The sequence below is a fragment of the Nematostella vectensis genome, chromosome 10 (assembly GCF_932526225.1).
Source record: "Nematostella vectensis chromosome 10, jaNemVect1.1, whole genome shotgun sequence".
In the NCBI taxonomy this organism is placed as follows: Eukaryota; Metazoa; Cnidaria; class Anthozoa; order Actiniaria; family Edwardsiidae; genus Nematostella; species Nematostella vectensis.
In genome coordinates this window covers 6,092,552-6,117,638 of record NC_064043.1, presented here as the reverse complement: position 1 = coordinate 6,117,638, position 25,087 = coordinate 6,092,552, and the positions used below count along the sequence as shown (strand labels likewise).

At 40.4% G+C, this 25,087-nt stretch overlaps 1 protein-coding gene, 1 long non-coding RNA gene and 1 other non-coding gene across 3 annotated transcripts; all 3 read right to left on the bottom strand.

Annotated features, from left to right (window-relative positions):
* Window positions 1–256: 256 nt before the first annotated feature.
* Window positions 257–1,302, bottom strand: LOC116604565. Its single transcript, XR_004291114.2, has 2 exons — window positions 906–1,302; window positions 257–414 (listed from the first exon to the last, which is right to left on the bottom strand). It is a non-coding gene; the product is annotated as an uncharacterized LOC116604565 (long non-coding RNA).
* A 351-nt stretch (window positions 1,303–1,653) lies between these two features.
* Window positions 1,654–7,934, bottom strand: LOC5521976. Its single transcript, XR_007313972.1, has 3 exons — window positions 7,450–7,934; window positions 6,287–6,412; window positions 1,654–2,049 (listed from the first exon to the last, which is right to left on the bottom strand). It is a non-coding gene; the product is annotated as an uncharacterized LOC5521976 (transcript).
* Window positions 7,935–19,939: 12,005 nt separating this feature from the next.
* Window positions 19,940–24,833, bottom strand: LOC116604645. Its single transcript, XM_032367345.2, has one exon. It carries the CDS (start codon window positions 24,008–24,010, stop codon window positions 21,278–21,280), a length of 2,733 nt encoding a protein of 910 aa, XP_032223236.1. The 5' UTR covers window positions 24,011–24,833; the 3' UTR covers window positions 19,940–21,277.
* Window positions 24,834–25,087: the final 254 nt, after the last annotated feature.

Sequence of the window (25,087 nt, the reverse complement as noted above, 5' to 3'; positions counted from 1 at the left end):
GAATCGAGCACAGATTTGTCATGATATGGGACTTATATAAGTTACCAGTAAAAAGGTAACTACATGGAGTAACTTTGAACATTACTTGTTTTTTGGTTAGTATTTTGTATAGCGGATGGAACAGCAACTGCGAGGAGGCTTTTGTTTAGGTTTTTTACTTCGCAAAGTCAACTTGTGTCCTCATTTCAACCGCGATGATAGTAATCTGCGATTTTCTGTTTTATTACATGGATGGAATTAGAGCCTTCACGATAAATTTGCTTGGTTTAACATTTTATTGGATATTTCGCTATCTATTACCCATACAAGCGCTCAACCAAATCGAGAAAGGATTTGTGTTTTTATTGTGTACTCTACAAAATCAACACACTAAAGAGTAAATTTTGCTTTCTTGTTCTTCGTGTTGTCTTGAACCTGCAGATGAAGTCAAACAATGAAAGTCACATAGTTGGAATTCACAAGACCCTTATATTATAGTAGAGGCATATAAGATGTATGAATACTCAAATAAATAAAAGTTACAATTGTAATGTTTCCTTGGTATCATCGACCGATCATCGTCGACCATTCCGATGCTCTTTCTTTGGCAATTCTTGGCACATTTTATCTCTTTTAACACTTTAAGAACTATAAGGAGACTATAAAGACTGTATTTCAAATTACACACACGATAGGTAAGGCGAAACACAGGCTTCATCTCACTTCAACTGCTCTGATAACTCTATCGCGTAGATGAATAACAGAGACGTTGCTTCTCAGAGATGTGCACTTTTTACTAGAGATGTGCACCTCACCAAATTTGGCGAGGGCATAGATTATTCATCACACAACCGGGGAAAAATAGTCTTATCACTGAAAAAAAATACACAAGCAAGCTAAAATCAAGGTCCAATATGTGTACCTACCACATTCCTTTTCCAATATGACGGACAAGACACTCGGTGCGTTATCGTCGAACTTCAATAAATAGATATTTATTTGAGAACTCTGGCCGTATTTCACGTCGATCTACTCCTCTAACCTTCCTCTAGCTTATGCAACAATCAGCTCCCGGATGTAGAGCACGGCCGCGAAAAAAAAAGCTTTTCCGGTCTGCGGTAGTTTTCCAGCACGACTGATGCGTGACCTCGGTGAGACAATAGAAATGATTGCGTTACGCGTTCCTCCTGAACTGGCTGAAGACTGCACTCTGATAAAAGGCCAGCTTAGACCTAGTACCATGTTATGACCGGATGTGACGTCACATCTCTCGAACTACTCTGCGGGTGACCTCGCCTCAGATGCAACACTACCCAACGGCTCATCTCCAAGCACAGGGAAACCGTTAAGAACGTCTGGATTTTCTAAAAAAAAAACTCTCATTTTCCCCTAAAATTCAACTCAACTAAGATTAGACTGATGTAGCCTCGATGATGAATTCGTGGGTTTTAATTATGTGTTTTTAAATAATAATAAAGATTTGAAAACAGACAACTGGACAAGTTCTAACAAGCTATCTATTTCAATTTTGAGCTGCGTAGGAGAAGCGGTACTGAAAAACACATAGATCTTGCGAAACTTTTAATCAAGTAATAGGACAAAAGGCCAGCTTATTCCCAGTACCATGATGTGTGACCGGATGTGACACTCAGTAGGTATTACAGACAATGGTTGGCATCGCAGGCTAGGTTTGTTCATGAATAACAAAATAATTTTACATTTTGCAATGAGTGAATGCTTAGACGCGCATGCGCACAAGCACAGGGTTACAATGACAATGATATCATGACTAGTAAAGCAAAATATTTCAAGCATTGACAAATTTAAGTCTTTTATTTTAAAGATTCACCATCATCATCATCATCATCATTATTATTATTATTATTTAATTATTATTATTTATATTAATTATTATAAATAATTATAACTGCTCACAAGATGCGCATAATAAGCTACAATAATTACAATTGATATTATGCCTGTAATGATTGAGACTGCGATAAGTATTTTGGTTTTCCTTGCGTTGTCCAACGCTTCCTCGTACCGGCCTTCATTCCAGCACTTGTCGACCTATAACAAAACCACATAACGTCTATATTGTGTTATTCCGAAGAAGTCCATACCCCTCCCATTTATTTTTCCTTGACTACTAGGAAATCAACACTAAAAGAATTACACTTAAAGAACTTAATCGACATTGAAAGAATCTAATTGTAAAATTCCCTACTGGAACTTTACCATTGAATGTGATATTATGGTGTAAGCACCATTCAGGCCCGTACCCAGGATTTTTATTGGGGAGGGGGTTTCTAGATCCGAAAAAGTGGACCTTATTTTTCCGGAGGGGGAGGGAGGGAGTTCTCTGGTAAAAATCTGACCACCCCTGAAAAAAAAACAAAAAGGTTTTTTATGCCTTTGCATTATCTCCACGGGACGTTTATTGTGGGATTTGGCTACTACCAGAGTGATATATCTTATGCTTTATATATTCCTCTACAAATAGAGAATGCTTGTATTGCGAAACCTCTTGTCTTGATCGCGTAGCCCTAGGAAATCAGACAAGCATATTTTAATTTTTGTATATGATATTCAGTTTCTCCTTCTTTTCCCACAACAGCAAAAAACCCTGCTCTAATCTGATTCGGCCGAAACAGGCTCGCAATATGTAGTGCATTTAAACGATTCCTAGAATGGGCCAGTGCAGACTTCTGACCTGCTACTATCATCACCTTGACCAACCAACACTTCACCATTACTCCCATCGTCACCATTACTAGCACCATCACTCACATCATCACTACACTTGCACCATCACTCACATCATCACCATCACTCACATCAACACCATCACTTGCACCATTACTCACATCATCACCATCACTTGCACCATTACTCACATCATCACCATCACTTGAACCATTACTCACATCATCACCATCATTTGCACCATTACTCACATCATCACCATCACTTGCACCATTACTCACATCATCACCAGCACATCACCATTACTCACATCATCACCATCACTTGAACCATTACTCACATCAACACCATCACTTGCACCATTACTCACATCATCACCAGCACATCACCATCACTCACATCATCACCATCACTTGAACCATTACTCACATCAACACCATCACTTGCACCATTACTCACATCGTCACCATCACTTACACCATTACTCACATCATCACCATCACTTGAACCATTACTCACATCAACACCATCACTTGAACCATTACTCACATCATCACCATCACTTGAACCATTACACACATCGTCACCATCACTTGCACCATTACTCACATCATCACCATCACTTGCACCATTACTCACATCATCACCATCACTTGCACCATTACTCACATCGTCACTATCACTTGCACCATTACTCACATCATCACCATCACTTGCACCATTACTCACATCATCACCATCACTTGCACCATTACTCACATCGTCACTATCACTTGCACCATTACTCACATCATCACCATCACTTGCACCATTACTCACATCAACACCATCACTTGCACCATTACTCACATCATCACCATCAATTGCACCATTACTCACACGTCACCATCACTTGCACCATTACTCACATCGTCACTATCACTTGCACCAACACTCACATCATCACTATCACTTGCACCATTACTCACATCATCACCAGCACATCACCATTACTCACATCATCACCATCACTTGCACCAACTCACATCATCACCACCACATCACCATCACTCACATCATCGCCATCACTAGCACCATCACTCACATCATCACCATTACTTGCACCATTACTCACATCATCACCATCACTTGCACCATTACACACATCATCACCACCACTTACACCATCACACACATCGTCACCATCACTTGCAACATCACACACATCATCACTATCACTTGCACCATTACTCACATCGTCACTATCACTTGCACCATTACTCACATCGTCACCACCACATCACCATCACTCACATCATCACCATCACTTACACCATTACTCACATCATCACCATCACTTGAACCATCACTCACATCATCACCATCACTTGAACCATTACTCACATCATCACCATCACTTGAACCATCACTCACATCATCACCATCACTTGCAACATTACACACATCATCACTATCACTTGCACCATTACTCACATCGTCACTATCACTTGCACCATTACTCACATCGTCACCATCACTAGCACCATCACTCACATCATCACCATTACTTGCACCATTACTCACATCATCACCATCACTTGCACCATTACACACATCATCACCATCACTTGCACCATTACTCACATCATCACCATAACTAACACCATTACACACATCATCACCATCACTTGCACCATTACTCACATCGTCTCCATCACTTGCAACATTACTCACATCGTCACCATCACTAGCACCATCACTCACATCATCACCATTACTTGCACCATTACTCACATCGTCTCCATCACTTGCACCATCACACACATCGTCTCCATCACTTGCAACATTACTCACATCGTCTCCATCACTTGCAACATTACTCACATCGTCTCCATCACTTGCACCATTACTCACATCGTCTCCATCACTTGCACCATTACTCACATCATCACCATCACTTGCACCAACACTCACATCATCACCATCAATTGCATCATTACTCACATCGTCTCCATCACTTGCAACATTACTCACATCATCACCATCACTTGCACCATTACTCACATCATCACCATCACTTGCACCATTACTCACATCATCACCATCACTTGAACCATTACACACATCGTCACCATCACTAGCACCATCACTCACATCATCACCATTACTTGCACCATTACTCACATCAACACCATCACTTGCACCATTACTCACATCATCACCATAACTAACACCATTACACACATCATCACCATCACTTGCACCATTACTCACATCATCACCATTACTTGCACCATTACTCACATCGTCACCATCACTTACACCATTACTCACACCGTCACTATCACTTGCACCATTACTCACATCATCACCATCACTTGCAACATTACTCACATCATTACCATCACTTACACCATCACTCACATCATCACCATCACTTGCACCATTACTCACATCGTCACTATCACTTGCACCATTACTCACATCGTCACCATCACTAGCACCATCACTCACATCATCACCATTACTTGCACCATTACTCACATCATCACCATCACTTGCACCATCACTCACATCAACACCATCACTTGAAACATCACTCACATCAACACCATCACTTGCACCATTACTCACATCATCACCATCACTTGCACCATTACACACATCGTCACCATCACTTGCACCATTACTCACATCGTCTCCATCACTTGCACCATTACTCACATCGTCTCCATCACTTGCAACATTACTCACATCGTCAAAAGAACTAGCACTGTCATCACTTGCATCATCACCACTCACATTATCGTCACTCGCATCACCGTCATATTCAGTTTCACTAGCCTTCGTTTGATCACTAGCATCACCGTCATATTCAGCGTCACTCCCCTCCGTTTGTCCACCTGAAGCACTGTCATTTCCGAATGAATCCAATAACAGTCTCAGTTCTACCTTTGCATTATTAATCAATATTGAGATGTCTTTGAGACAACTTTGAGATGTCTCTTTGCTCGGCTCCTTGACGCTTTCTCTACACAAGTCATCTTTCCTGCATGTCTCTCCACTAATTCTGGTGCTATGCTCTTTAAATTGTTATTTGCTCTCGTCTCATGTCTAGTCGTCTTCCTCTGTTTGTTTTTTTGTTTTTTTCTTCTGTCCTCTTTTCTTTTGCGTGTTTAAACGTGGCCGTGAAATGTTTCCTCTAGGTGTTTTAACTTCGTAGCAAGCGACAGCACTTTTTAGAGCCTGCAGTTCACACAACTGTTTTTCAGTCATGCGCAGTCTTGTGGCCTGGCGCATCATTTCTATAATTTGCCTTTTGATGGAGACGAGGGGGGCAGGGTTTTGCAAAAATACCCCCCCAGTAATTAATGACCGCTCCCTTAGCATAAATGAATAAGACATTACGGTGTAAGCATACATGAATGTAACTTTCCATATTGTTCATTTAAATATAATATTACGTCTTTGCTATCACTTAATTCGACAATGGATGCAAAATTAGAAGGAGTGAACCTGCTTATATGCAAGACTACAGGGTCAATACTTCATGTGGGGTTAAGGTTAGGGTTAAGGTTAGGAAGATATTGCTAGTTCATGTGGTTTTACATCACGTACTAACCTGCTGATTTGTATGGATGGCGGCTGCTCCGCAAGGCCATGCACAACACAGACAGGCAAAGATAGCACAGACAAGGAGATTGCCTGGCTTCTGCACGCCTGGGGGAGGAGGAGGAGGAGCCACGACCTGGGAACATGAATAGATCAGTCAGAACATGAATAAATCAGTCAGAACATGAATAGATCAGTCAGAACATGAATAAATCAGTCAGAACATGAATAGATCAGTCAGAACAAGAATAGATCAGTCAGAACATGAATAGATCAGTCAGAACATGAATAGATCAGTCAGAACATGAATAGATCAGTCAGAACATGAATAGATCAGTCAGAACATGAATAGATCAGTCAGAACATGAATAGATCAGTCAGAACATGAATAGATCAGTCAGAACATGAATAGATCAGTCAGAACATGAATAGATCAGACAGAACATGAATAGATCAGTCAGAACATGAATAGATCAGTCAGAACATGAATAGATCAGTCAGAACATGAATAGATCAGTCAGAACAAGAATAGATCAGTCAGAACATGAATAGATCAGTCAGAACAAGAATAGATCAGTCAGAACATGAATAGATCAGTCAGAACATGAATAGATCAGTCAGAACATGAATAGATCAGTCAGAACATGAATAGATCAGTCAGAACATGAATAGATCAGTCAGAACATGAATAGATCATTCAGAACAAGAATAGATCAGTCAGAACATGAATAGATCAGTCAGAACATGAATAGATCAGTCAGAACATGAATAGATCAGTCAGAACATGAATAGATCAGTCAGAACATGAATAGATCAGTCAGAACAAGAATAGATCAGTCAGAACATGAATAGATCAGTCAGAACATGAATAGATCAGTCAGAACATGAATAGATCAGACAGAACATGAATAGATCAGTCAGAACATGAATAGATCAGTCAGACCGAATAGATTTTTGAAATGAACGAAGCAACTGTTTTACCTTTAATTACGCCAAGAATTTGCATTTCAAGTAATATTTTTTTAATTCAAAATGAACTAATCACGGAAAACAAAAGATAAAGTAGCTGTTAAGTCATAAACAAAAAGTTATTTAAAAGATACCATAGTTGTAATTCAGTAGACCAACAAAACAAATAAAAAATAATAACAAAAGACTTATTCATTGACTTACCATAAAGTTTTAGGGTACGTGAATTTACAAGTGCTTCGATTCTGTGCTTATTTTTTTCTCATCTCAGCATAGTATTTGAGGTTCGAGTTTATCACGTGACGTGCTGGTGTATCACGTGAGGTGATGGTGTATCACGTGAGGTGCCGGTGTATCACGTGAGGTACTGATGTATCACGTGAGGTACTGATGCATCACGTTAGGTGATGGTCTATCACGTGAGGTGCTTGTGTATCACGTGAGGTGCTGGTGTATCCCGTGAGGTACTGGTGTATCACGTGATGTGATGGTGTATCACGTGAGGTGATGGTGTATCACGTGAGGTGCTGGTGTATAACGTGAGGTGATGGTGTATCACATGAGGTGATGGTGTATCACATGAGGTGATGGTGTATCACGTTAGGTGCTTGTTTATCACGTGATGTGATGGTGTATCACGTGAGGTGATGGTGTATCCCGTGAGGTACTGGTGTATCACGTGATGTGATGGTGTATCACGTGATGTGGTGTATCACGTGAGGTGCTGGTGTATCACGTGAGGTGCTGGTGTATCACGTGAGGTGATGGTGTATCACGTGAGGTGCTGATGTATCACGTGAGGTGCTGATGTATCACGTGATGTGATGGTGTATCACGTGAGGTGATGGTGTATCACGTGAGGTGATGGTGTATCCCGTGAGGTACTGGTGTATCACGTGATGTGATGGTGTATCACGTGATGTGGTGTATCACGTGAGGTGATGGTGTATCACGTGAGGTGCTGGTGTATCACGTGATGTGATGGTGTATCACGTGATGTGGTGTATCACGTGAGGTGATGGTGTATCACGTGAGGTGCTTGTGTATCACGTGAGGTGATGGTGTATCACGTGAGGTGCTGATGTATCACGTGAGGTGCTGATGTATCACGTGATGTGATGGTGTATCACGTGAGGTGATATTGTATCACGTGATGTGATGGTGTATCACGTGATGTGATGGTGTATCACGTGAGGTGCTGGTGTATCACGTGAGGTGCTGGTGTATCACGTGAGGTGCTGGTGTATCACGTGAGGTGATGGTGTATCACGTGATGTGATGGTGTATCACGTGAGGTGCTGGTGTATCACGTGAGGTGCTGATGTATCACGTGAGGTGATGGTGTATCACGTGAGGTGATGGTGTATCACGTGAGGTGCTTGTGTATCACGTGAGGTGCTGGTGTATCACGTGAGGTGATGGTGTATCACGTGAGGTGCTGGTGTATCACGTGATGTGATGGTGTATCACGTGATGTGATGGTGTATCACGTGAGGTGATGGTGTATCACGTGAGGCACTGATGTATCACGTGAGGTGATGGTGTATCACGTGAGGTACTTACCATCACACGAAATTGCTGAGGACTTGAAACATACTGGACCGAAGAGCCTGCAGGTACTTGAGCTGGGTAACCAGGTACTTGAGCTGGGTAACCAGGTACTTGAGCTGGGCAACCAGGTGCTTGAGCTGGGTAACCAGGTACTTGAGCTGGGTAACCAGGTACTTGAGCTGGGTAACCAGGTGCTTGTGCTGGGTAACCAGGTGCTTGTGCTGGGTTACCAGGCTCTTGACCTTGGGCTGAAACTATCTCGTCTAATACGTTTACCTGGGTCGGTAAGACCTTTTTGCCGGTATCTAACGAAACAGTCTAGCGTTGAACAGTATTTCTGTATGTCAGACCGCGCGCTCGGTAGCCGACGTAGGTGCTGCTTTTTCAGGGTTTCGGAGCAGTTCTGTTTGTCTGGTACACGTACTTGGTTTTGCTAATACTGCCGCCTGGGCTGTGCCCCGGGCAAAACCTGGAAAATCCCTCAAAACCACTGCTATCTAGGCTACGCGCTCGGTAAAAATTATCCCATGATAAATAAATTAACCCACGTCAACCAACACGCCAAGACCTAAAGCCACGGCGTATGTAAGCGTAACTAGACATAAAAAAAGGGTACAGTAATCTTGGCGGACAGTTTGCAAAGTAAAACTAAGAAGTCTTATTAAAGACGAAAATTGAGCTGTCTTCGCACTAAGACAATCTGGGATTGTCTTTAATAATGAGTACAGATTAACGCTCGTCGTGAAGAAGATGTTGGTCTCACCGTTTTCTGTGGACATCCCTGTATATATATGCAGGACCTGAAAAAAGATATGCAGAATTATCTTACAGCACGAGAACCAAAAAGAGACAGTGTAACATCGCGCTTTGTGATAATTTACGCACTTTGTAAATTGACGCACTTTGTAATAAATGACGCACTTTGTAATAATTGACACACTTTGAAATACCTAACGCACTTTGTTATACCTGACGCACTTTTTAATACCTGAGCATTTTGTAAAACCTGACGCAATTTGTTATACTTGACGCACTTTGTAATTCTTGACGTACTTTGTAATACTTGACGCACTTTTTAATACCTGACACACTTTGTAATACCTGACGCACTTTGTAATACCTAACGCAATTTGGAATAACGGACGTAATTTTTAATAATTGAAACATTGTATGTTAATTGCCTTAAGCATCAAAACGTAATTGTCTAACATATCTTCAAAAAGAGCTGATTTGAATGATATATAGACCATCAATATACAATCGCCTTAAATACATATTGAAACATGTACAAATGAGCGGTTTTCAAGCACTCACGGTATGTATGGTATGTTGTGGTCCTTATTACGCAAGAGTTATACTTGTGGAATGTGATTTTACTTTGTACAATGGCGTTGGAAAAACTTGCACTAAAAATGCATACCAAATAGCTAAACGATTAATTGAAATTTAAAAAAGTACCACATGCAGGCAATGAAATATCTACATTCCTTTTTTAATAACCTTTGAATTTGTAGGCACTCTCTTATGGAAGTTTAGTGACGAAATTCATTGGAGCCTTCAAAAAGGCCGCTTTTTTTTCTAAAAACTACATACATGCACCATTTTGCCATATTTAACTTGTTAAAATCTAGTCAACGCGCTTTTTGTCAAATGGTTAAAAATAAACTAAGCTTACGAAGGAGTGCGGACCTATCAGAATTAGCATGCCATCGAACTTCAAGTCATGTATGTAATACAAGCCCATCTAACGCAAAGCGATTGAACTAAACAGCCTCGAGAAATTTGATGAAGGCTCATTTAACGACCATTTTTTCTTAGGTATTCACAACTTCTACTCAATTTTTGCCATAGAAACTCAAGTGATCTATTTTGGGGGGCAAGCCTTTTAAGTATAAATCGGTGCTGTTACGCTACGTAAATTTGTTGTTGGTTTTTTTAGAACGCTCGAGACCCAGAGAAAATAACAATCCAAAAGTCTTCGAAACAAGTATAACTTTGGACTGAAATGCGGAGCTTTTGCCCACTGAAACACAGGGAGTCACAGTTGTTTTTTAAGCTTTGCGTTGTTGATTATTTTTAGTGCGCATGTGCGTTTGTATCCTTTGTCTACTATTTTGGCGCCCGGTGCTTTCTGGCGCTCTCTCATTGGTTAGCGGTCTAACGGCAGTCTCGACTGCGAAATGGCTTCCGTATCACGAGATACCAGAGATGGCAGAAAGTAAACCTGGAAGGCTTAAAAATGACTTTTGCATTGTGCAATTGCTTCAATTATTCGTGAACTGTGGTACTTGTCTGTGTAAATTCCAATGTTTTTTTTTTCTTTTCGTCCATGAAACAATACGTACCTTGTATTATTCTATGCTGTAACTGAGCACAAGTTTATGGTTGTGGTGCGGCCAATGTTTGAGTCTAAATAATTAAAACACGCTGAAACAGATATTAACAATGATATTAAATACCAATTAACTGCCAATTGGCTGGTAGCCAAATGACCAGAAGCCAATATATTGTATGAGTTGTTTTTAAATTGAAATGAAGATTGGTAGATGCGTTTTACAGCATTTGGAGGGTCAACTAGTTCTACTATTACGAACTTTTGTGCAAACTTTTTCTTTGCAGAGAGTTAGAGGATAATATTCGTGAATTGCCCAGCCCATTTGATAATTGTAAGGAGCATGTTTTTCCATAGCGGGTTTAGGTTATTAGGTTAAATCACAAGGGCTCATGCTCGCTTGATTGATTTCGAATGGCGAACGTGCAAACAAGCACAATGCTGAAGACCGTAAAAGCCACATTGAAAAAAATTATAGTTAGCTTTTGTATAGATTTTTTACAATATTAAATTTCATTTTTTTTATTGTCAGCTAGTTAAACATGATATATATGATATTCATGACTTTTTCGCCCCCCCCCCCCTCCCCATTTTTTTGAACGAATATTAATGATCAAAGTGCCCTTGTCAGACTATTAAAAGGCGCATCTCGCATCTCGAAAGAACCATCCAGAAACAAAGTTTGATACTTTACAAAGCTCAATCGAGAATATTGCATCGGTTTCATTAAATCAGCCGATGGAAATGGGTGCTTCCCCATAATGGGAGACACCATATCTTAAAATGTCTAGAGCATAATATCCAAGACTCACCAATAACTATCATAGCCATCGGGATACCCATCGCCAAACAAATAAGCACAGTACACCCAACTGGGAACAAATAAATGAAATAATCAATGATCTGGCACGTACCCGGGGGGGGGGGGGGGGGGGGGGTAAGGATGCGCAGTCATAGGTATCATATGGAAAAAGCATAATCTTTGAAGGTTTCTTAGAAATGACCCACTTTATACCCGGGGGATTGGCTAAGGGGGGGGGGGGGAGGGGTAAGGATGCGCAGTCATAGGTATCATATGGAAAAAACATAAAATTTGAAGGATTCTAAGAAATGACCCACTTTATACCCGGGGGATTGGGATTGGCTAAGGGGGGGGGGGGGGAGGGGTAAGGATGCGCAGTCATAGGCAGAATTTTCAGCCTTCATTGTTCTAACCTCTGTTTTCTTAGTGCTTTCTCGTTACCGAGAGGGTTGATGTTGTTGTACGTGTAGCCTTTGCTACAATTTTCAGTTGCATATTTTTGTCATTTTGTTCGTAATGTTGCCTGGTTCTCTCACAGAGCACTCCTTAATAACTTTTTATTGGATTTTTATTAAATAGTTTGTTATAATACTTACTTGTGCCAAGAAAGATAAAAATCGCATTTTTCAGGTAGTGCAACACTTTCCCACACATTCCTGTTCCCGAGTTATCGTTTGTAGGTGCCGAAGGTGCTGGCGATGCGAAGGAATGTGCAATGTTCAGCACTTTGCGTTTTGAACAAATATGACATTGATAAGGAGAATTACCTGGACATTTCCTAGAAGTATGCCAACTCAAATACATTTGTTTACTTGAAGACTCCCTTTAAAGCATAGGCAAACAGCTGACGCACCGCTCGACTGACCACAAAACATGAGGTGGAAACTTTGGCGAACTGATTTGCAGCACAACCAAACATGATGCACAAGCAGTATCTGCTAGGCTGCTGTTTTGCTGGCGCTGTCTGCGGCTTAATTATCTTGTATCCGACTTTCTGAGTCCCCTCCCCACCCCCTCAAATTTTCTCTATCTACGAGCCAGTCCTTACCCTCCCCACCCTCTCAAATTTTCTCTATCTACGAGCCAGTCCTTACCCTCCCCACCCCCTCAAATTTTCTCTATCTACGAGCCAGTCCTTACCTATTTCAACAACAGCAGGCATTCAGGGGCGGGTCTAGCTTTTCGCTAAAGGGGGGATTTTGCTCAGTGACAAAGAGGGGGAGGGGGGGAATTTTTTGTTACATATGGCTTTCTGGTAGCCCAAAGGGGGGGGGGGGGGGTGGGTGAAACCCCCTAAACCCTTCCCCTAGATTTGCTACTGGCATTTCTCCTTTATGAAATCTGTTTTAGAGAAATATGCACAAAATTCAACCATTTATTAGTTGGCTGTAGCAAGCAAATAGAAAGTAATAAATAAATAAATAAATAAATAAATAAATAAATAAATAAATAAATAAATAAATAAATAAGTAAGTAAGTAAGTAAATAAATAGATAAATAAATAAGTAAGTAAGTAAGTAAGTAAGTAAGTAAGTAAATAAATAAATAAATAAACAAACTATTAAATATATAAATAAAATAAATAAACTATTACAAATTATATTAAATATATTAAATATTACAAATAAACTATTATAAATTATTAACTAATAATACACAACAACTATTTTAATTTTAGCGTTATTTGACCCATCAAATAAACAAAGCTCAAAAAGTCTTTTCTAATAGACCTTTAAAACATGAACTTTAGAAGCACACTAGCATACACACATTGGCACCAGTCGGGCCAAGACGGGACGCTAGCACAGTCTTTTACCCGTGCAGTTCGGCAACCATGGACAGCTGTTTCGTCCTTATTAGGACTCGTCAGCATGGCATAGCCGGTTTGCCTCAGTTAAACTTCATCGGCAAAAAAAACTGCAGGGCAATGTGTGTATGCTAGTGTGCTTCTAAAGTTCACATTTAAAACATGACGCGTTTTTAAGTACATACAATGCAGGAACAAGAAAAAGGGGGGGCTGAGGTTTCTCATTACGGACCGCAAGCAAGGCTAATAAGTTATTTATTAAATTCTTTAGAACAAAAACAGAATAAGATTGCCATAAAGTGAGGTCATGATTTGTTGTATAACCGAACAGATCAACAGAACGACTTTTTCAAATCAGGTTTCTTTTTTTTTTTCTTCAATTGTTCCTATGGCTAAAAGGTAAAATATTCGCCAAATTCATTTATGCTGCGATAGTGAAAGAAGAAACCCTCCTGTATTTAAAAATCCGAAATGTAAATTTGTAAAACCATCATAAGCTCGCTTTTCACACCCGGTTTTACACTAAAACATTACTTTTTACATGTCATTTCATCCGGATTAAAGCCGCATTATCACCAGTTTACTTCCGGAGGTCCGACGGAAACCTCAACCGTTAAAAGACAAAAGAATCTATTAGAATCCGAAATATTTAACAGGCCATCCGCTCTAAATTATAAATCACATCCTCAAAGAAGAAACTTCCAATAGACACACTGCTTTCAATATTTTGAAATATTTTTCGCGTTTTCCGTTAAAAATCATCGGATATTGTTAGGTAATCGACCGGAAGAAAACTGGTGACAATGCGGCTTTAATAGTGGAAGAAAATGGTGCAGCATCGTTCAAATTTGTGGAACATTTTTTAAATTTGGCACAATGACAGAGAATCTCGCACTGAGCAATTCAGGATATGGACCCACCCTCAAAAATGTATACCTACAGTTTTATAGAGGTGGAATCAATTTTCCTTACTTCCTCAATAAAACCAGTACTTTTCATGCTACGGTTACGAAACTTAGTCCAGTGATGGATATTAACACATGCTACAGTTTAATAAAAAATAAATCACGCCCCCTTGATAATTACAGTTTTAGGGGTGGAATAAATTATTTCCTTTAATCAGCATTAAAACCAATACTATTTATTGTACAACTTTCAAACTCTACATAATTGTAGTACTCTTTACAAAACTTCATTCGAGATATGGACCCACGCCCAGTACTTACAGTTATACTAGAGATGATACGAAAGAGGCATATTGCTTAGAATGCATTTCAATACAAACTGAGAGCTAAGAATCCATATACTAACTTATAATGGTATATTACAAGACATTTCCAACCGTATAGCCACGCCCCTATTGTACTTACAATTATACTATAGATGGCACGCAAGAGGTACTCGCATATACAGATTGCCTTTCAATACGAGCTATGAGCTACAAATCCACATACTTACTTTTATTGGTATATTACCGGATATAATCAATTGCATTACCACGCCCCTATGGTATTTAAAGTTATACTAGAGATGACGGGAATGAAGGTATATTGTCGCTTTTACAAAGTCCCTTCCAATACGCATTTCGAGCTAAAAATCAATATACTCGCCGATACTGGTATATCGCAGGATATAGTTAAATGTATAACCATGCCCTTATAGTACTTAGAAGGGCTTCTAGAGATGGTACAGATGGAGTAAGAAAGAACGTCCTTCCATTCGAACTACACGTGACAATTGTACATACTAACACAGTTTTACAAATGTCTGGTTTATCAAAATACAAAATACGTGCAGGGCATTGCCCAAATGGCATTAACAGTTCTAGATTAGTGAAGCAAATTAAACCTTTTTCTAAAAAAAGCTGGGAAGCTGAAATTAATAGAAACTGTTGCATTTAAGATAATCATTAAGAACGCCGCGACACCAATAATAAAGAATAGGCAATTTACTGAAGAATACTTTACTGGGGTGGGGTCCCATAAGCATGTGGGTTGTTCAACATCTGTTCACGTGTCCACCGGAGAAGCACTGTTGATAAAAAAAAAAAAAACGTTTCAGTGAGCCATTTATTTTTTTAGTTTCAAGAACCCAATTCAATTCTTACCTGTCTAGGTTGCATTGCCACTCACAGTCCCCACCGCACCTGCACAGAGCAGTGCATTTAATCCCCGTCTTGATGCACCTGCATCTCCTTTTGCAGCCTTTATCGGGCTGGCAGCCGCACATACAGGTTGACATTGGAGGGAGCAGGCTCCAAAGAGGACGCCAGGTGCCATTGTCGGGGATGGAGAGGGCATAACAGGCTGCACCACGAGAGACTGCGCCCGGCAATAGCCAGCCTGGTATGCCGCTCTCTTGCAGTTCTGTAGAAGGACGGCGAATGTAGGCGGAATTTCCAACCGCGGGATAGGCGGGATTTCTTCGCAACCATCTCCATCCGGACGTCGTTCACTGAGGAGATCTGGCTCATCTTGGAGTAGAGGAGGACAACAAAGAGTTCAAGGGTGCTGTACAGGACCCGAAACGATCCCAGGACCCGAAATGATCCCCAAAAGTACCCCAACTGATCCCGGGACCCGAAATGATCCCCAAAAGTACCCCAACTGATCCCAGGACCCGAAATGATCCCCAAAAGTACCCCAACTGATCCCGGGACCCGAAATGATCCCGGGACCCGAAACGATCCCAGGACCCGAAATGATCCCCAAAAGTACCCCAACTGATCCCGGGACCCGAAACGATCCCCAAGAGCCCCCGAAATGAACCCCAAGGAATTGCAGTAATGGACAAACAAAAGGAATGTGGAAGGATTGGCTTTCAGTTTTAAAAACTTATGAAACATTTTAGCGTCATTTTTGTTACTATCCAGAAATTTGAATTAACTAAAACCATAGTATTAAGATTTTTATATACGACTGCGCGGGAAATACAGCTTTCGACAGCTTGGTTAAGTCAGCAATTGGAGTCAAATAAAAATTCCCGTGATGGCAATTTGAAGAACCAGGCGTGAATAAATAATTTCTACATAACAAGCCATAAAAGAATGTCTCCACAGAATAGACATGCCTCTGCTTTCCCATAGGAAAATCTTTGTTTGTGTTCGGTGAATGAAAGACCTATCATAAAGAGAGATAGAGAGAAATCATGCAGTGGTGTACGCACTACTACATAAGGAAATTCAAAACTCACATATTGCTTTCAACAAAAGCCACATCTCTTAATATTTTGCAACGGTAGTAAAAGGGTTGTTCGAGTGCATTACTCAGTGTGCTTTTGTCATTCCATCTTCTCGGCCAAACCGGCTGTCAGTAAATATTCGCTCGTGTGAACATGGATTTCGTGGTGAAAAACACGTTTGGTTGTCAAATGAATATAGATTTTTAGGGGTGATGTTTACCGGAAACGATATTTATAGTGTCAGAGTCATGTGTTGGAACTGCAAATGTTTCGAAGGTCAAAAGTTTGGTTGTTCTGAGCAAGGCTGTGCTTTGGCTGTGCTATGTTTATGTTGTACTCTTTTCAGTAGCAATTAAAAGTTGTGTATTTGTTTTGGACTCTGTTTATGGGTTTACCGCCGGGGCAATGTAATAAATAGAAGTATTGTATTGGAATTTAAGTTTTTTTAATTCATGTTATTTAGAAATAGATTCGCTGTCAACCCTTAATTATGCTTTAAGAATTGGAACTACTTTCTTCTGCTTTCCCTTTGTCCATTACCGCAATTCCGTGGGGTTGATTTAGGGTCCTGGGATCATTTCGGGTGCTGGGATCGTTTCGGGTCCTGGGATCATTTCTGGTCCTGGGATCGTTTCGGGTCCTGGGATCATTTCGGGTCCTGGGATCGTTTCGGGTCCTGGGATCATTTCGGGTCCTGGGATCGTTTCGGGTCCTGGGATCATTTCGTGTCCAGGGATCATTTCGGGTCCTGGGATCATTTCGGGTCCTGGGATCGTTTCGGGTCCTGGGATCAGTTGGGGTACTTTTGGGGATCATTTTGGGTCATGGGATCGTTTCGGGTCCTGGGATCATTTCGGGTCCTGGGATCAATTCGGGTCCTCGGATCGTTTCGGGTCCTGGGATCATTTGGGGTCCTGGGATCGTTTCGGGTCCTGGGATCATTTCGGGTCCTGGGATCATTTCGGGTCCTGTACAGTGCCGATGCTTGCCAGAACTGTTTCCTTGTTCGGAAGGTCCGATAAGGCAGTCAAAGCCGATGAGACCTCTGGAAACGCCTGCCAGACATTCCACGCATTCGTTTTACCTTTTCCACGAAAGAACGAGGTCTGGTCACATGAATAAAAGTGTGAGTGAAGACATTATCAAATGCAGTTCTGAATTAATTGTTCATGGAACAAGTCAAACAAAAAAAAATAATCGATGATGCACGTTCCTACTCAATAGTCTTGAAACAAATACGTCCTACGTACGAAGAAAAAGACGTTTTTGATTTCGAAAAAGGTCTGTGTCTTTTTACAACTAGCACATACAGCATGCATGCTTGGTATTTCAACTTTATACAATGAAGTTATGCCTTTTTTCTGCATTTGATTTGTACTGGGAGTGGCTCTTCCTACCGTTACGACTGGCAGGATGATAGAGCTCCATTTTAAATATGCAGTGCTCCGATTACTCTCTCAACACCTTCCTTGCCATTTCTTCAACGTCGCAATTATTCACCACACTTGTACCCGGAGAAGTCCAATTAACAGCCAATAATAACAATTATCTTATTGTCGATAGCACATTGATCATTATTAGCGTGCTATATGTATGGTATACATTACGCTTATGCTGTCTATAGTATAATTGTAAGTTCGTATTGAAAATATAAGCGATATACCTCCTTCGTGCAATCTCTAGTATAACTGTAAGTACAAAAGGGGCGTGGCTATACGGTTGGGAATATCTTGCAATATACCATTATGAGTTAGTATATGGAATCTTAGCTCTTCTAAGAGCTAAGAGTTGGTATTAAAAAGGATCTCTATATAAGCAATTTGCATCTCATCTCTAGTAAAACTGTAAGTACTCACATCTGGGCGTGGGTCTATCTCTAGAATGAAGTTTTGTAAAGAGTATAACAATTTTGTGAAGTTTGAAAGTTTTACAATAAATGGTATTGGGTTTAATGCTGATTAAAGGAAATAATCAATTCCATCCCTAAAAATGTGAGTTTCAAGGGGCCGTGGTTTATTTTTTCGTTAAACTGTAGTTAATGTTAATATCCATCACTGGGTTAAGTTTTGTGACCGTAACATGAAAGGTATTGGTTTTATTCATGTTTTAAGGGAAATTAATTCCATCTCTATAAAACTGTAAGTATATATTTTTGGGGGTGGGTCCATATCCAGAATTGCTCAGTGTGAGTTTCTCTATCACCCGTGCCAAATTTCATAAATGTTCCATAAATTTGAACGGTCCGCCACTTTTTATGCACCATTTTCTTGCACTATAATTGTCTTCCCGAAAAATCGGCTTCAAACCCCGTGTTTTGCGCGCGTGAAAATTTCAAGTTTGCTGAAATTCTATTTGCTGCGATAAAAAAGTAATAAGTAAACAAAGTTTACTTATTATTTTTATTGAGGAAAAAATATGAATATGTCAAGGTAATAAAACTCAATGTCTAGATATACAAAATATTGAGACTCAGAAAAGCGGTAGCAAATTGCAATGATGGTGTGTAGAAAAAGCTTATTTTGTTGTTGATTTTCTGAGTCGTAGGTCCGGCGTCATTACAAGAGAATGCAGCCCCCTCAACAGCCAATCAGCGTGCGCCGATTCACCGGAAGTAGTTGCTGCCATATTATATATAAAATAAAATCAAAAATTTTTTTTTCAAGAGTCGATTACTTAATTGCTAAGTGATATTGACGGGTGCAAACTTAACACCTGAAAAAATGAATTTAAAATCAAATTGGATTTCAAGGTCGTGCGCAAAAAAAGTAGTGCTGCAATTAAAAAAAAAACGTTTTTTTTTTATAAAACGTAAATAGTAAATGTTTTTTTTATTATATATTTATCAAAGAAACTGGCAAAAAATCTACTGGTCTAGATTTTTCAAAGCTTTTGAAATGAGAATAACACATTTTTTGTCATTTAAAACAGAATTATAGTGTAAAATGCACACCAAAAACGCAAACTGATGGAATGGAAAGAAATTAACTATTATGTCGGTCGTCATATCAAACTCTCTCACAAATACAACTTATACAAATTTATTATATTTATCTTTTGATGTTTATGGAATATCATACAATCGGCTTTTCTTTTTCTCCTAATTATTTACATTTGTCTCTGTGCACATTTCGACCATTAAGCCAATAAGTAATTATTTATATATATAGATGTTATCTTGTACAAAATATATGTAATATAATTCTTTTCTCGGATATTCACATATATGCATGAAATATATCTCTATTTTCGATAAAATTAATACGTTTTTTCCGTCCTGTTTCCCCGTCGCCGTTACTTAAATTCCCTAGTTTAAAGACACCCATCAACACGGACCTTGCGGACGTGCATTATTTAGATGACGGGAAATTAAAAGCATAGAGACTGCACGGCCCTACATGTCAGTTTCTTATCGAGTCATGCGAAGAATTTAATTTTTTTATTTCCACTCTTGAATCCCAATGACTAAAAACCTTAGGGAAATATAAACATAGTACGAGGTATTAGAAATAAATAATATTTCAAGTTAGTGTGGGATTCTCGAGTATGAAATGTGGTTATCTGGTTATTATGAGATACCAGTGTTAGATGTTTTTTTCCTTGACGCGTGAAAAAGTAGTTATCTTCTAAAGCTGTCTTAGTTTGTTTTGTTCTTAAAAAGAGAGATATGTTTTCAGTAATCAGAACTGAGAAATGAAAAACATAGAATTTTTATTTTAAAAACACTGAGAAGTGAAAGAATAAAAAACAACATCGAGAATGAAAAATGTGTAAACAAAAGAAATTTTTAGTAAATATCCGTAGGATGAGTTGATTAGCGTTTCGATTTGTCTTAGAATTGAGCGCTAAGTATATTGTTTAGGGGGCATAGTTCTCACAGCAGGTTTTACAGGGCACTAAAAGCCGCCCTCGATAAACCGAGTTTTTGCGTCGTTGTTTGGAACGGCTTGAAATGTATCAGACAGAAGGCATTTTACGTCTTGTTCTTTTAATTTTCCACTTTCCAATTGATTTATGGCAGGGCGGCAACGGCAGAAAACGATGAAAAGTCAGACATGAAATGCACATCTGTGTGATAGGTTTCAGGTGTTTTCCTCCAAACCATGACGTGAAAACTCCAAGTCTCTCTGTCTAGCGTTGACGGCAACGCCGTGTGCGCTGAAAAACAGACATTCATTCTTCACTATATAAGAAAAAAGTTCTATACTTGTCTATAAGTTTTATGGAACATTAATAACGAGTGAATCGTTAGTTTAGAATTGAGCGCTAATCATGAAAGCATTTTTTGTTACATTCTCCCTGCCGTCACTGTCGTAATTTTGAGTTAGTTCCCTGTTTAAGTTTCCTTTAGTGGGCACAGCTCCTAAAGGCAATGTTCTAGCGAAGCTCTGTGGTCATCAGTTGGACTGGAAGACACTTCAGAAGTTTCTGGTACACTATTAAGCGATCCTTTAGGTGCGGACATCCTTTTCCTGATCGGCTTCCAGCTCTCAGGGTTAGTCTGTGCTCGAGGCCCAAGCTGCGGCACCTGGATTCTAATAACATCTCCTTCGACGCTCTCCGGACCCTCTTTGTCACTTTGACTTCGCACATCGGCAATCTCGTTTAGAATAGGTAGGAATTCTTGCAGGTCGTATAAAGAACTCGTCCCTCCCGAGTCGTGCCGTGAAAGCGAGGGTGAAGTCTCAGTCTCGGTCTTTTTCGCATCAGAGTCATCGTTTTGCAGACTTAGGAACTCGTTCAGATTATACATAGACATGCTTCCTTCGGAGTCATGTCTTGAGACTGGTGAAGGTTGACTACTGTTTGATTCCGAGCCGGTAGAGATACTTGAAAGCCTTCTTCTAAGCGGGGAATCGCTGTTGTTCAAGATCCCAAGGAATTCTTTCAAATCGTAAACGGATCCTCGTTTATTAGAATTTCCCTCGTAATTTGGAAGAGCAAGGAAAACCTCTTCGACGCTTCCATTACCGTTCTCGTCTTCACTTAAGTTGAACATAATGGAGCTTTGAGAAATTGCGGAAGCCTTGCGATTTAGGGGAAACGCCAAAGGACTTTGCGGCTGACCGGCGCAGAGAAAGTCCCTCAAATCGTACAGTGACATTGCACGGTTTTGATGAGCTCCGGTTTCTAACGTATCAAACGTGAATATTGGCGCTACAGGTTCGGGAGCGGAACTGTCATTCGAGATGTCAGGTTTGCTCGGGTCGTTTGTCGAGTTTTCGCTAGTCGCTTGATTGATGCTAGAGTTTGCTCGCCTTCGGTCAGCTTCTTTTTGAAGAATCGCCAAGAACTCATTAAGATCATAGATAGACTCGCGTTTCGTCTGTGAGCCAGAAGGTTTGGGACTTTTAGGCGACAATAAATGCGCGTTTTGCTTCCCGGCGTCTTTCCCCTTCGGGAGAGTTCTCGCCATAGTAAGAAACTCTTTCAAGTCATAAACAGATTCGCTGCGGCCTTTTTGTGCGCGTGTTGGATCTGCGTTTGTACCCGGTTCGTCTGCCGGTGTTTCCGTGGGGATTTTCGGATGCATTTTCCTGCGTTTTATTTCCTCGTTTTCGCGAGCAAGTGTAAGAAATTCCATTAAGTCATAAACAGAAGATCGTCTGGTATCTGTATCAACTGCTAAATTTCCCGAATTTGTGTTTAGAGAAGCCGACGCTTTCAATGTCTCCTCTTTCTCTTGCTTTTCATTCTCAAATCCGTTATTAGTTTTCGCAGGATTGAGCGAGAGGAACTCCATTAAACTGTACGCAGATCCCCGTCTTTCCTCAGCCTCTTCTGGGACTGTAACTGAAAGTTTCTGAAAGTCATTTTTTGTGTGTTTACCTTTTTCTCGATTTTGCTCCGGTACCTTTGTAGGAGGCATCAGTAGAAACTCCTTCAAATCGTACACCGATCCTTTTCGATCGCTCTCCGCGACGTTCAAGGACATTTCTTTATTTGAAAGGTTCCCTTTTGCAGTGGCTTCTTTATTCAATTCAGAAAGAATCTGCTGAAGGTCGTAAATTGACGGACGCTTTGCGCGGCTCGCTGGATCATTCACCTGTAGAGAGTCACTTGATCGAGGCGAGTTCGGAGTCCGAGAGTTGCGTCTCTCGTTTCGAGGACACAGTTTTCCTTCAACTCTCAAACCAACCATTCCCTTATCATCAGCCAACAAATTCTGTTTCTTTGGCGGAACAAAAGAGCTCCTTCTCAAACCGTGTGCCACAGATTCGATATCCCCAAGAGATTTCCGGCTGCTCTGGTGTTCTACTAAGTCTGGTATCAACGGTGTATTGGGGTGACTACGAGCTTTGCGATAAAATTGTTCGTCGTTCAGGTTTCGGACTCGTGAAGGAGAACCCTTGATAGGTTCACCGATGAGTCCTTTGGCCTTTTTTGTAGGTCTCTGTTGATTTGTAGAAAAAGGGAGATCGCCGATATTGAGAAGTTCGTGTCTTGTGTCGCTGTCATGCAGCGCCACTGATTCAATGCCCCGATTATCACCCCTCTTTTCGTTATTACTCTTTACCGCTTGCAAGGCCTTTCTTGGTTTTCTTCTATAAGAGGACAAATTGGGCGACGACTTTGCAAGGAATTTGCTCTGATGAAGTTTCGAATGCGAGAAAGGCGACCTTTTAGCCTGAGCTCCTCTTTGATCCAGACTGGAACTTAATTTTGTTTGCCAGTTTTCGTCGGGATCGCTGTCATCTGAGTTTTCCTCAAACAGCAGCGGAGTCTGGTCCGAATTAACTGACGCGTGCTCTTTTCGGGGAAATTGAGATTCCAGGCCAGTTCTTTTGAGACCTGTATCCACGCTTTTATCGAATAGAGGTCGGTGAATTGTTTTTGGTGAAAGTTCTCCGGACTTTGATGCACTATTGTTTCGGTGCTGGTATAGCAACGGCTTGGTCTCATCTCTTGGTTGCCTTTCCTCTACGGTGGTAGGTGAATTCCCTTGAGATTGAAGCGGTGGCAGGCGAACAAGACCGTGAGATTTTCGATTAAACCCTCGTAGTTGTGAGTTAAATGCATTAACTTCTCCCTCTGCTGTGTCTTTGCGAATCGGCGGTAGTTTTGAGTAGCCTTGGTCGCTGAACGCAGAAGACATAACCGCAGAAATCTGTGTTAACGCTCTCGCCGCTCGTGATAACCACCAACAAAAAACGCATTCGTTTTAAGTCTGCATAACCGCTCAGTTGAGTGTGATAAAAAGAACTAATCAACGCACGACGACCAGAAAACACAAACTAAAGCTTCCTTTCGTCCGTCATGTCGAATTTCACAGGTTAATTGAATAAATTAGCGCTTGCCTCAGTCTCACGAATAATCTTAGGGCATCGAATACGACACTCGATTTGTGCGATTCGTAATAGCGCTCCGGATATGCAGAAAATTAAGCCTGCCGATAAAACGAATATTCATAAGTTTGAGCAGAAAGGTCTTTCGAATTAACAGAAATTACGTCCCACTGTACTAGCCGGCAACAATAAGAACTAGTCCAATCAACCCTGGTGCGAGCGTAAAGACAATATTTAGTCATTTTTGCGCGTAGGCCATGTTTACAATTTTTGTCATTTTCCTTGGAATAAATTAACTAGTGACAGCCGGTCGCGCTAAATATGCTAAAGCGCGACTTGCCTGCACCTGGTTCTCAGGGGATAAAAAGTATTCGTCAACACACCTGATTGTGTATTAAAAGCGATTAATTATTCGCAAATAGTCTTAAAACCTCTATTTTTGTCACAGACACACGGATACTACCATCGTCCCCCAATAGAAAAATATTTGGGCTAGGGCAAATTGTTTTTGTCAAGAAACGCAAATAGATTTAGAGAGGCATGTCCGTCGAATGTCCTTGAATGCGCTTTTTGCGATGTTTTGCTTGAGGCTTTTTTTCTGCGAGACAACGGCACTAAAAGATCATTATATGTTTTAAAATTATATACGTTTCTTGTTTGCACAAACTGTAGACGATATGAAAATAAACATTGATAAATGTTTAATCTTACAGTATTTTATTCAATTCTTCCTTTTTCATACATTAAGTCTACGTGTATTTCATGCATATTATATGCAATTTTCAATTATAAAGAAAATTCTACACGTTAAATAGTACTGAAAGTAGTTTAAGCCATATTTTGTGAGGTTATTTATGTTGATAAGGGGGTTAAAATGCCTGTGGAGT

Excerpts from the sequence above, each read along its gene's own strand:
- LOC116604645 (XM_032367345.2), bottom strand. The coding sequence starts at position 24,010 with ATGTCTTCTGCGTTCAGCGACCAAGGCTACTCAAAACTACCGCCGATT.